General features: G+C 39.1%; 1 protein-coding gene across 1 annotated transcript; it reads right to left on the bottom strand.

Moving 5' to 3' along the window:
* Positions 1-11,423: 11,423 nt before the first annotated feature.
* LOC130736414 (uncharacterized) lies at positions 11,424-11,960 on the bottom strand. Its single transcript, XM_057588250.1, has one exon. The coding sequence runs from the start codon at positions 11,958-11,960 to the stop codon at positions 11,424-11,426; it is 537 nt and encodes a 178-aa protein (XP_057444233.1).
* Positions 11,961-14,005: the final 2,045 nt, after the last annotated feature.

Here is a 14,005-nt window from a genome sequence, read left to right as displayed (position 1 = left end):
TGTGGCGAACGGGAACGCGTCACAATCCGGATCATATTGATTGCATTTCACGCATACATTCATTCTGACTGGAATTGTGTGCTGTTTGATTTATTGAAGCATTGTTAGAGCCAATAATATGCTAGGATTGCTTATATATATAACAACATATATATATATATATATATATATATATATATCCCCTTATCACATGTTGGTTGTATATCTACTCTATTCCGTGAGTTGACCCTGGCGCCTTGGCTTTGGTTTCATGTTTGTGTTTGGGCGGTCGGCCTGCTGCCAGACGTCGACGGTGGATTGGGTTTCGACGGTCTCTCCCTCGGGGGGGATCAGGTTTGAGCTGGTTGACTGACATGCCCCACCGCTTGGGTGATCGATCTTGTGGGTCATCGAGCGACGTACCGGGGAAGGGTCATGGAGGACCGTACTGACGAGCGTGGACGTCTGACGGAAGGAGTTCTACGACGCATGGAGCTGAGCTTCAACCTGCCGACTTCAAATCGCTGTGAACTTGGACTCTGACTCCGACACCGAAGTTGACAGTTACTCGCCGAGCGACGAGGGTGAGGAGGAGGAGCTTGAGCGGTACTGGGAGGGTAGGTTTAGGCAAGCGTCATATTTTGTAGAGCTCTGATTCGTTTTGCTTTTGGGACAGGGTAAGTTCCCGACGCATGACTTTTTGTGTGATTCTCTTACTGAGGGATCACAGTGAGTCAGTCGGACTGTAGGGGTCTTTGCTTAGGCCATTTTGAGGCCGAATTTCTACTAGTGGATTGTAATTACAACTTTCTCACTCACACTTCTGGTTCTGTATATATTTGCCTATGGGCACACTACTTTGGAGTCACTGCGAGCGCGCGTGACGGGAGAGTGCAGCTGAGGCTGTACCTGTGTATATATTTGTATATTGGTTAGTTAGTGTTGGGTTGTGTCTTTATTTTCTATCGCTTTATTTAAAAGGAATCAAACGAAAAAAAAATTGCCTGTTTTTCCGCGTAAAGTTTATTTTTGGTTACTAAAGTGGCACCTGGAAATCGGGGTGTTACATTGTGGTATCAGAGCTTAGTCGAGTCTTTTGGGAGTCTTTGGGGAATAGGTCTTCTGTGCTAGGTTGTGTGACTCTGCAAGGAGTGAAAATTGATTGTCTGCAGAGCGATTTTCGCTCTAATTGTTTGCGTTACTACTTAAATCGGATTGAATGATTTGTCTAGTGCTACTGTATGGTTAGTACTAATCGGACGTTCGATGAGACATAGGATGGTGGACCTTAACCGGATGGCGGAGGCAATAGCTACACTGATCGAGGCAATGATGAACCAGGCTGCGGAAGACGCTTACATGCGCGCTGAAGAGGCTGCACGTGAGCATCACCAACGACTGATGGCGACGGCGATGTATCAACAAAGAGGAATGAACCGAACAGGAGCTGGGGGACCAATGAGGTCAGGTTCCCAAGGCTACAACGGAAGGGAGAGCTACCATCAGTGGGGACCATATCAGCGTTCCGAGGGAAGAAATCTTATCTCAAGAGTGTACAAACCAACAACTGCTGATACTGGAGGGAAGCCAGTTGGTGACAAAGGTGTGACATGTTTTCGTTGCGGAAAGTTTGGGCATTTTGCTAACAAGTGCTCAGTGATTGGACGGAGATGCTTCAAGTGTAACCGAGAGGGGCATCTAGCTGTGAACTGCAGGACACTTCAGGAGGGAATGATGCTACCGGAGGGACAGGAAACAAGACTTCGGGAAAAACAGTGACGTGTTTCAAGTGCAGGAAAGTGGGGCACTACAACAACAAGTGTCCAGACGGGGGACCTCTATGCTTCAACTGTGGGGAAAGCGGGCACTGTGCCAGTAGGTGCAAGATCAAGGAAAGTCTATGCTTCAATTGCAACCAACCAGGACATTTCTTCATAGATTGCAAGGCACCCAAGGGCGAATCATCAGGAAATATTGGGAAAGGAAAAAAACTTGCTACAGAGGAAAGGATTCATACCAAGGAGGGGGCAAGAGATGAGGAGTTGAACGAGGAAGAACGTGGGAGCGATGGTAATATTTTAACTGTTCTCTTATTCTAGAATAACTTACTCCTTTATCTTCGAAACGAGTGCGACGCACCAAACTTGTATTTACTACTTAGACTATGCTCTTATGATTATTATTGCCAGTAGGACCTTATTCGAAGTTGCTCGTGATTTAACTATAGAGGTTACACGAGGTCTAGAATGGCACGCTGAGCTAGGGAGTTGTTTTACCGATGCGTCGATAAGGAGGCTAGGATCTCAGGGAAATTCCTTATGGGTACATTACGTAGGATCTTGGGGCGTTTAGTTCTGAAGTGGAGTCGTCAAGGATCTAGAGGGTAGGAGAGACTCAGCTGTGCATGGTATTCCAAAGATTCGAGATTTTGCTGATGTTGTTTTGAAGACGTACCTGGACTACCGCCAGTGCGCGATGTAGAGTTTGTGATCGACATTGTACCCGGAACCGGACCGATTTCGATTGCACCTTACCGTATGGCACCTGCGGAGTTAGTAGAGTTGAAATCTCAGTTGGAGGAATCTTTCGGCAAAAGGATTCATGTAAGATCAAGTTTTGATCTAGTAGTACAACTCTATGTTTTGATGATTACAAGTTAACCTTTTGATATGAACAATTGTGGTACTCTAACGTGTTTTTCTGAGTGTGCTATTTACAGGCTCTGACCTCAACTCAATCTCACACAAATCAGAAGCACTGTGTATAAAGGGTAACCCAAGCAACGGTTTCGCATTCACCATGTTCAGTATGAACAGTGGAAAAGCTTCAGAAGTTCTGAAGCTATACAAACTCTGATGTGGACTCAGTCGCTAGAAGCTCTGAAGATCCAGAAGTTCTGATAACCAAGAAACACTGAAGGTTCAGATGTTCTGATGGTGTAGAAGACTCTGAAGATCCAGAAGCTGAATAGTGGAAACTCTGAAGTCCAGAAGCAAGAAACTCTGAAGGCCATGTTCTTCCCTCTGAGTTCAGAATCAGAAGATACAATGGTCAGAGGATCTGTGCTTTCCCTCTGACTCTGATCAACCGGCTTCACAAGTTCCAATATGAAGTATTCCCCTGATCAGAAGTCTCCTAGGTTAAAAGGTCAAGTCGCTATCCAAGTACAAAAGCAAGTGTACCTTCCTGACGACCTACCTAACGTTCTCAGCCACAACAGAAGCTGGATTTTCCAGAACTGCCCTCCAACGGTAGCATTTCCCATGCAACGCTCAACCCTAATCCTTGGAGTATATATAGAGGCTGAAGATTGAAAGAAGCGGCTAAGAAACTAAGAAGAAGCAATACATACGCGCAAGACATATTCAAAATATTCTAAGCTTTCTTTCATCTGAAATTCATTGTGTTTACTATTAGCTTTTTAGAAGCAAATCTCTTGTAAACATTTCTTTGATAAACAGTTTGTTTAGTTCCTTTAGGAGATCAAGGTTGATCGGATCCTAGAGAAGACTAAGAGAGTGAATCTTAGTGTGAGCTAAGTCAGTGTAATTGTTAGTCACTTGTAGGTTTCAAGTGCAGTTGTAACTCTTACCTGATTAGTGGATTGCCTTCATTCTAAGAAGGAAGAAATCACCTTAACGGGTGGACTGGAGTAGCTTGAGTGATTTATCAAGTGAACCAGGATAAAATCCTTGTGTGCTTTTCTATCTCTTATCTTTAGCACTTAAGTTCTCGAAAGATTTGTCAAAATCTTTAAGGTGGTAGTTTTGTACTGAAAACGTTATTCAAACCCCCCCCCCCCTTCTACCGTTTTTCATACCTTCAATTCATTCGACCAAGTGTTTCACCGTGGGGAGCGCCAATGCTTTTAGTTAAGGAGAAAGACGGAAAGTCGAGATTGTGTGTGGATTATCAACAACTGAACAAGGCGATGATCAAGAACCGATACCCGTTACCGAGGATAGATGATTTAATGGATCAATTACAAGGGGTTGCTGTATTTTCCAAGATAGACTTGAAGTCAGGCAATCATCAGATCAGGGTAAAGACTGAGGATATACCGAAGACTGCTTTTAGAACACGTTAAGGACACTACGAAAACCTAGTGATACTGTTTGGAGTGACGAATGTACCTGCTGTTTCCATGGATTACATGAACCTCATCTTTCATGAATTCTTAGATCGGGTTGTGATGGTGTTTATTGATGACATACTGATCTATTCGAAGGACGAGAAGGAACATGAAGAACATTTGCGCCAAGTTTTACAAGTGTTGAGAGAGAAAAAGCTGTATGCGAACCCTTCCAAGTGTGAATTCTGGCGGGAGGAAGTCAATTTCTTAGGTCATGTTATCTCAAAGGAGGGCATAGCTGTGGGCTCAGCGAAAGTAGACACTGTTTTGGCTTGGGAGCAACCGAAGACATTGACAGAAATCAGAAGTTTTGTGGGTTTAGCTGGATATTATAGACGCTTCATTGAGGGATTTGCCAAGATTGTTGGACCTTTGACTCAATTGACGAGGAAGGATCAACCTTTTGCATGGACTGAGGCGTGTGAATCAAGTTTTCAGACACTGAAGGAACGTTTGACGACGACACCTGTGCTTATTTTGCCACAACCGGAGGAACCTTATGAAGTTTATTGTGATGCTTCGTATCAAGGCTTGGGATGTAATATCAGGATATTTGTGACGACTGGAGGATAGGAACTCATTGTCTGTTCCAGTGGGTTTTTCTAAATTTCCACCTTCGATGTATTAGGCCTGATCAACCTAATATTGAGGGGTGATATTCGGAATCACAGCTGGTCATGGACTTTAATAGAAGGATGTGTAAGATGAATTTGAGTCAATCGAGGATTAGTCTCGGGTTTGAGAGGAAAGTTCGTGTTAAGTAATTGATTTTCTTTGGGAAGGAGTTGTCGTTTTAAGAAATGAATATTCATTTAAGAAGTGTTGGAGAGTTAAAGGATATTGGTGGTCCAAACTTAGTGAAGGTTTAGATTTTAAGCCAATTGATTTTATCCCAAACGCGTGTCTGGTTCTGATCGAGAGGCTAAGTGTTGGATTGATTAGAGGATGACTAAGTTACCGAAAGGAAAATGTTAGTATTAAGATGAATACCTGAGGTTGTTATATTTGGACAAGTTTCGTAGAGTTTAAGAGTGAATGGAACTTTGTTATGGATTTCGGTGACGCATACTGGAGTTAGCAAGCGAATTTTGCTAAGTTGAATGAGAATCCTAAGGTTAAGATTGACTTCGGGAGTTGAAAATCATGCACGAATATGAGATTTAGTGGTGTTGGCAGGTTACGATAGTAGTTAAATCTCAGAAGGTTGAAGGATCGGATGATAAAATGACTAGTAAAGACCCTTGAGGTATAGTTATGATTTGATCTTCTAGAGGATAAGTCTCGATTTATGCGAAGTGTTAGGGATTTCAGTAAGTGTAAATTGGTTGGAGTGAGGAGAGTTTTGAGGACGAAGACGATCATAATGGATTGTTAGATATTAAGATGAAGATTAGCTTACAAGTTGTTGATCAGTTAGTGTTAAAGGGAATGAGTCTTGTGATGCACAAGGTATTAAGACTCAAGTCGAATTTTAATTTGAATGGTGACTAAGTAGAAGACTGATTTCATGGTGCCAGTGATGATAGTTACGAAGTTGGATGTGACGTTAATGGACTATTAGATTCCAACGCAATATTTCGTCTAGGAGTTATCAAGCGATCAAGTTGAGTTTTGGATCATGAGTGAAGATCAGGAGGATAGGTTGAATATTCACTTTGAAATGACAGAGAGACACCGAGTTTAAGAAGAATTTCGGACGACCGAAGGTAAAGAAGCAAGTGGTTAAGATTGTGCGACTGCACGGAGTGCCAACTAGTTTTATTTCAAACGGAGACCCGACACAAGTGGTCGACCCGGACAACATAGAGCTGAAGGATGATATGTCTTTTGAGACGCCGCAGGTCAGCATTGAGGATAGGAGACTGAAACAATCAAACGGAAAGCAGATTGCTTTAGTGAAAGTGATATGGAACAACGATACGGGAGACGCTACATGGGAATTGGAAGACAAGATCAAGGAACTGTATCCCGGACTTTTCGCAGAACTCTGAGTTTCGAGGACGAAACTTTCTTTTTGGAGGGGAGTATTGTAAGACCTGGATTTACAGAGCAAGTTAATTTCCGACTCACGCGTAGAATCAGTGTAAGCGTGACAGGAGTTTGCTGTTTGAGGAAGAGTAATGAAGAAGAAAGTTCAAGAATTGCTTGAGGAATGTTGCGTAGTCGCTGTAGGAATTAGTGCGAGTCGTCTGCACATCTGCCTTATGGCGAGCGTGTCCAGAATAGGCTAATTTCGCTTTTAAAGTAATGTTTAGGTGATATTTCAAATCCTTGGAAAATTTAAAGATTCTCTTTATTTTTCCTTCGACCAGCGTTTCATTTTGGAACTCTGGACTGTACGCACGATAGTATTCACTTTTCGGATGTTCGACGACGCTAATTTCTTTACTTCGAAACCCTAAATTCAAGCGTGGATGAAGACTTTTTCTATTCGGGACTTCTAACGAAGTTTCCGTCCGCGATACCAGATTTGTTTCGACGTTTCCAATCTTTCTTCAGAAGGAAGTTTTGTCGTCTGACCATCACTTTTTGACTCTGACTCCGACACCGAAGTTGACAGTTACTCGCCGAGCGACGAGGGTGAGGAGGAGGAGCTTGAGCGGTACTGGGAGGGTAGGTTTAGGCAAGCGTCATATTTTGTAGAGCTCTGATTCGTTTTGCTTTTGGGACAGGGTAAGTTCTCGACGCATGACTTTTTGTGTGGTTCTCTTACTGAGGGATCACAGTGAGTCAGTCGGACTGTAGGGGTCTTTGCTTAGGCCATTTTGAGGCCGACTTTCTACTAGTGGATTGTAATTACAACTTTCTCACTCACACTTCTGGTTCTGTATATATTTGCCTACGGGCACACTACTTTGGAGTCACTGCGAGTGCGCGTGACGGGAGAGTGCAGCTGAGGCTGTACCTGTGTATATATTTGTATATTGGTTAGTTAGTGTTGGGTTATGTCTTTATTTTCTATCGCTTTATTTAAAAGGAATCAAACGAAAAAAAAATTACCTGTTTTTCCGCGTAAAGTTTATTTTTGGTTACTAAAGTGGCACCTGGAAATCGGGGTGTTACACGGAAGACTTCGTGAATGCGGGGAAACTTCACTGAAGCGGAAGACTTCATGAAAACGGGAAACTTCACCGAGGCGGAAGACTTCGTGAAAGCAAGAAAAATTCACTGAAGCAGAAGACTTCGTGAAAACGGTAAACTTCACTGAGGCGCAAGACTTCATGAAAGCGGAAAAAACTTCATTGAAGCGGAGGACTTCGTGAAAACAGGAAACTTCACTGAAGCGGAAGACTTCGTGAAAGCGTGAGACTCCATTAAAGTGTGAGGCTTCATGGAATCGTGAGATTTCATTGACGTTTACCCTAGGGCAAACGACAGGGACAATATTATTAGTTAGACACTTGTGCGTTGGGGGGACGATACGTTGTTTGACTAACCTCATCGCATGACATATCATGCACCTAACTATATATGTTGATGTGTTGAAGATTGAATTGTTATTTATGATTTAATAACATGCTATGTGTAACACCCCACTTTCCGTTTTTAGGTTATTTATTATTTTATTTTAATTATAATTATGATATATGGTAATTAAGTGATTTTATTAGATAATTAAGTGATTAAATTAAATAACGTTTTTGGGTTTTAGTGTGAGTAGTTGGAAGTGGGACCCGCTAGTACTACTAGTTTAGGGTTAGGAGTGAAATAAATAGAAAGAAAGATAGAAAATAAGGATTAGCAAAGGAGCAGACAGAAGAACACGTGAAACAGAGAAGGAGAGGATAAAAGTGGAGAAAACCAAGAGTTGATCTACAAGAGGTAAGTGTTTGAATTCATATTTTCTAGATGGGGATGGTAGTTGGTAGTGATAGAAAGCATGATTTAGGAACCCTAGTATGCAGAATTTTTTAAATTGAAAATATAAAGGTTTGATTTTTAGATGAAACGAGGGGTGGAAAATAGGGGTGGTGGCGCGCATGGTGGCGCGGCCATGGTGGTGGAGGCGCACACATAGGCGCGTAGGGCATGGAGGTGGCGTGCGCGGGGTAGGTGGCGCGCGGCGCAGTGAGGCGGCGCGCACGGGGGGAGCGGCACATGTAGCGTGGCTTGGTTTTGGGAAAAAAATTGGGGAGATATTCAGCTTTTGTATAATAGTGCAGAACATGTTATATATGAATCATATTTAATTTACATCTGTTAGATAGTTCGTTATATGGTGTTGTTTTTTGAATTGATGTTATGTGTTGAGTTGTTAAGTTACTGTGACTGCAAGTTGTGTAATTGATAACATGTAAGTGTGTGTTTTGTGAAATTGGAGATGAATCGTATAGTTGAACTAGGAGATGAATATGCTTGAATTATCAAGACTTGAAGATGGTCTAAATATGCATATGTTAGTTGAGTTTGCACAATACATTGCATAGTTGTCAAGAGGCAACATTTGCTAGTTCACGTGGAGCCTAGTGACTTGTCCTAAAACTGGAGATGATTTTGAAAGCTTAGAGGACGAGCTTTATTGGAGGTTATCAGTCTGGAGTGGACGTGGTGATACCGTTAATGATAACACTTTGGTACCAAAGGCATTTGCACAAGGTCTCACTTGAGTCATATTTGTTATTGTAAATTTGTTACGTTAGGCCTTAGGGAGCTGTTAATGCTAAATAATGATAAATGTGATATTTTTGGAGAGTTTGGAGTTGTGGTAATTGGAGACAATTGTATTTGCTTTACTTGAGCTGTTAATTATGGAGTATTGTCATAACTGTGAAATAGATTGATTAGTTAAATTACATGAATTATTTTTCTTAGTTAAGTGTGAAGAATTTATGTGTAATATATATAAGCTTTTACAATTACTTATTATTATGCTTATCCATATGATATGAGTTCTCACCCTTCTGTTGGAATGATGTTCTTTGCGACATCGCTCAGGTACCGAGAAAAGTGGAGCTTCTCGTAAGGGTTAGTCAGAGGAGTTAGTCTTTTATTTATATTTTAGTTATGGCAGTCATGCTCTGTTATGTAACACGGGGAAACGTTTAGTATTGTACCTGGATCTTAAGAGATATTTCGTGTACTCTTGTTATTATTTTTGGATTATGATAAATTTTGGAGTTGAAAATAAATCCACTGTGCTATGCATATAATGTTGAGACATCAAAGTTGAAAATTTATATTTATATATTATGATCATGACACGTGTTTTGATTTAAGTTTCTGGAGAATAAATGTGATACCCTTTGTGTTATGCATTTTACTCTGATTTATCTTATAATATTTATGCGGGGTTTAGAGTTTGTTACACTATGTATATACACTAGGATAGGCCATGAAGAACCTATATATGTATATACCCCTATTCATCACATGTTGCTTATAGTATCTATTGTATTCTGTGACTTGACCCTCGCGCCTTTGCCTTGTGTGTATGATTGTGTTTGGGTGGTCAGCATGCTGCTATACGTTTGTCAGCCGGCTCGAGATGATTCATTACTCGGGGAGGGTCCTAAGCCTTCGACGAGGACCCAGACTTCATGCATGATCGGAGGAGGCTCGATGATAGTGGTGTAGGGTATGGGTGGCTAGAGTACAATGATTTTGGATATTGTTGTTTTAGCTCTGATTCGTTATTGTATTTTGGGGCAGGGTAGGTCCCCGACACATTACTTTTTGTGTGGTTCTCTTTCATGGGTATCACAGGGAGTAGTCGGACGTAGAAAGTCTGGAGGAGGCCGTTTTTGGGCTGACTCTCCCACTCTTGAGGACATGTATTTATAACTCTGTCACTCTGATCTCTGGATCTGTACGTATTGCCTTTGGGCTTACTTTCTGTCTCTTTCTGCTACTTATGGTTACAACGGGGTTGTATATCAATATTGTATATTAGTTATGTTGTGAAATCTTAGGTTGAGTCTTTAGTTGAAAAAGTCTTTTACTTCAAAAAGAAAACAAAAAAAATTACCTGCATTTTCCGCTTTGTTTTATTTTTGAGTTACTAAGTGACACTCCAAAATCGGGATGTCACATTGATCATTTGTAAATCACTGTGAAACATATTTCAAATTTCACACTCAAGAGTGTGAATGAACCAACAGTTAAGAATTTTATTTTTAATTTTAAATATTTCGTTTTTTTATAATTAGATTTCACACTCAAGAGTGTGAACATTTTCAAATTTCACACTAAAGAGTATGAGTTATTGAACTGTTAATAATTTTATTTTTAAATATAATTTTTGGTTTTTTTATATTTTAATTTCACACTCAAGAGTGTGAAATATTTAGTGTGAAGTATTTTCAAATTTCAGAGTGTGAATGACCAACTATTAAGAATTTTATTTTTGATTTTTAATATTTCGTTTTTTTATAACTATATTTCACACTCAAGTGTGTGAAAACTTTTCAAATTCTGCACTCAAGAGTGTGAGTTATTGAACTGTTAATAATTATATTTTTTAAAATAATTTTTGGTTTTTTTATATTTTAATTTCACACTCAAGAGTGTGAAATATTTTCAAATTTCAACACTCAAGAGTGTGAATGAACCAACTGTTAAAAATTTTATTTTAAATTTTAAATATTTCGTTTTTTCAAAATTAGATTTCACACTCAAGAGTGTGAAACATGAAACATTTTCAAATTTCACACTCAAGAGTGTGAGTTATTGAATTATCAATAATTTTATTTTTAAAAATAATTTTTGGTTTTTTTATATTTTCATTTCACACTCAAGAGTGTGAATCAATCAACGGTTAAGAATTTTATTTTAATTTTAAATATTTCATTTTTTTATAATTAAATTTCACATTCAAGAGTGTGAAAAATACAAGCTCTCACACTCAAGAGTGTGAAACATTATTAAATTTCGTACTCAAGAGTGTGAAACTCAGTGTGAAGCAGATGATGAAACAGATGCAGAAACAACTCAGTAATAGTTGCAGTGACAATTAACTATAAAAGCATTAATAATTAGCTAAATAAGCATTAATCCTTTTACAAATGCACAATTAGCATAATTAAAAATTATCCTAGTCAAATCTACAACAATTTGTTTTTTTGTGCGATTTTGTTCTTCTAATTCTTTTTGATATTGAGTCATTCGCCCCTTGTAAGAGGTCTCCCACCCCGCTGCATCTGAGTCACGATGATATCTCCATTGGTGAGTAGTTTGTGGGATTGGATGGTCGCCCTTTAATTGTACCTTTATGAGGAAAACTATAGGGATTAGACCAGTATAACATGAAAACACATTACAGATTAGATAAGTATAACATGTTTAATACCTGAACCCAATGATTTTTGTTGACATGTCAAAGTATTATAATATGGTGACTAATGGGTGCTGCTCCAACAAGAGGTAAGAATGTCGTACAACCCGAATTAGACAACGTGATCAAGACAACCTTAAAGGTCGTAGCAACAATGTAACCCATGTCTGGTATTGTGAACCACTTTTCTTCAGTGACAAGCTCTTCAGGTGCGCCATTTAAAGCATCTATTATGGTTTGACACAGTTTTGCCCCATATGTTGCACTATACTTTTCAGCTCTGATTTTCGTCTCGTCAATCATTTTCTTTCTAACAACATGCCACAAGTGTTCACCCATTCCCAATAATGCTGCCACAGCTCTCAATCCACAATTCCCATCTGGTAATACATCTATGATCTTAGATATATGAGGCTGAAATTTGATTGGCATTTTGTCCATTAACGGTATACCTTTCTTTTTCTTTGGTCTACCCCTCCTAGGCTTAGTGTTGGTAGGTACATTCATTGATGGAACTATAGAGTTGCTATCATGAAGATAGTTGAAGTGTTTATCCACCTTCTCAAAGTGTTTATCCATCTTCGGTGTACAATACATCATGCACTTCGCCCTTACACACTTGGAAATATGAAATCTGCATAACAAGTGTTTTGTTGTAGGAAAACCTGTTCTACAGAAGCCATCAATGCAAGGTCTTTATCAGTCACAATCATACTAGGCAAGTTTTCTTTTTTAACAAGCAAACCCTTCAGTTTCTCCATTGCCATACAACATCAAGTGATTTTTTAGATGACATAACACAAAATCCTATAGTCAAGGTTATGTCTGTTGATGTCACACCAACCATTTCAAGTAATGGAAACCCGTATCTGTTGGTTTTGTAGGTACTATCTATAAGCACAATGGTAGGTAAAAGGTTAAACAACTCAATGGCACCCGAATGTGACCAGAAGATATCTTGCATAACCAGAGTTTCTTCATTCTTTTGATGCCAATGCACGTGTTTGTCACGTTCCAACAAATGCATCAAATATTGCATCTCTAATATAGGGCCTCTCTTTGTCCTCTTGTACCGTCCACATGCATTGTAAACATGTTGAATTGTTGTTCTACTATCGAGGTTCTTATCCTTCAAAGTAACAAGCATGTATGTGACTTGGCTTAACTCTGTTGTCAACCATCTCTTCAGTGAACCATTTTTCTGTAGAACTCAACCATTCTGCTAATGCGTGACCGACGACGGATTGTGACCGTGCATGGTTATGAAAACCACATGACACTTTCACCAGCCAACAACCTTCAGCTTTCCTAAGTTTTGCTCTTAGAATAAACAGACAACCACATTTTCTACTTCCAGTGCTCCTATTAGTCAACTTTCCTTGTATGGTTTGAATTTACCACCCCGCTCACACCCTAATGTCAAACTTTCCTTCCCATTCAAGGTTCCATAGTCAGACCTTATCGTAACAACAACAAAGCCATTGTCCTTCCCCACCAACTGAGCCCAATCAATGAATTCATGCCGATTTTGGAATTTCTACAAACAACAAACATGGTTAGCTTATTATTTAATAAAGTCAATTAATTGTATATATCATATTAAGCACATGAGATATGCGAACCTTATCAGTGGTGAAGACTTCTGTACAATCTACCATAACAACAGGAGATGGTGCATTCATGTCATCTATTGCATTCATTAAATCTTCATCCTCCTTCAATATGTGACCTCATTCTTTCATAGCATCCACTTCATTATACTTATTTCACATTACCCACCTTGATATGATCCCCTTCAGCCACATTATCGACTTCCTCAATGAGCGCAAGAGACATGATTAGCTATCCTAAAATGGAAAAGAGTAAGAATCAAAAAAGAAAAACTGCAAACAAGTAAATTTCACACTTTAGAGTATGAACGGAACAACTATTTCCCACTTCAAAGTGTGAACTACAAATCAAATTCACACTCTAAAGTGTGAAATACGAACAACAGTGATAAAATGAAATTTTCACACTTACTAACTGTGAAACATTTTCACACTCACTAAGTGGGAAATGTGAAACACTTAAAACGAAAGCAAGAAGGTGAAGAGAGAATGAACATACCTCGGTTCACACTTACAAAGTATGAAATGTTTTCACATATATTAAGTGTGAAAAGTGGCAACGAAGAAAACCATGAGATGAGAGTAAAAGTGAAGGGTGGTGTGACAAACAAAGATGATGTTGGTGATAAGGTAGAAAATGGATATGTCTGGAATGAAATTAAATTTTAAGGGTATTTGAGACATTTGGGGGATTAATTGAGGGGGTGTTAAAACTAATGCCCCTTGTTTTCCATCTTTGTATGTTAAACTAGTACTTTTAACCCGTGCAATCCACAGAGGATTATTGTTTTTATTTTTTGTGTGTTTTTTCAAAAAACTTGTGTTATTTTTCAAATATATTTTATGGATTAAAAGAACTAAATTTATTTTAGATCTAAGAATTCATAAATTTCATTTAAAAATATTTTCAAAAAATTGTAATTTTTTTTACCGATAAGTTTTTATTAGGTAAAATAGTTTAAAATACAAATATGATAATATTAAATAATATTAAATTATTTATTTAGTGAGGGA

This window comes from Lotus japonicus, chromosome 2 (genome assembly GCF_012489685.1).
Source record: "Lotus japonicus ecotype B-129 chromosome 2, LjGifu_v1.2".
Taxonomy (NCBI): Eukaryota; Viridiplantae; Streptophyta; class Magnoliopsida; order Fabales; family Fabaceae; genus Lotus; species Lotus japonicus.
Note: the sequence above shows the minus strand (reverse complement) of the source record. Positions and strands in the feature narration are given on the sequence as shown.

What these genes read in the sequence shown, in the direction of transcription:
- LOC130736414 (XM_057588250.1), bottom strand. Translation starts at nt 11,960, where the DNA reads ATGGATAAACACTTTGAGAAGGTGGATAAACACTTCAACTATCTTCAT.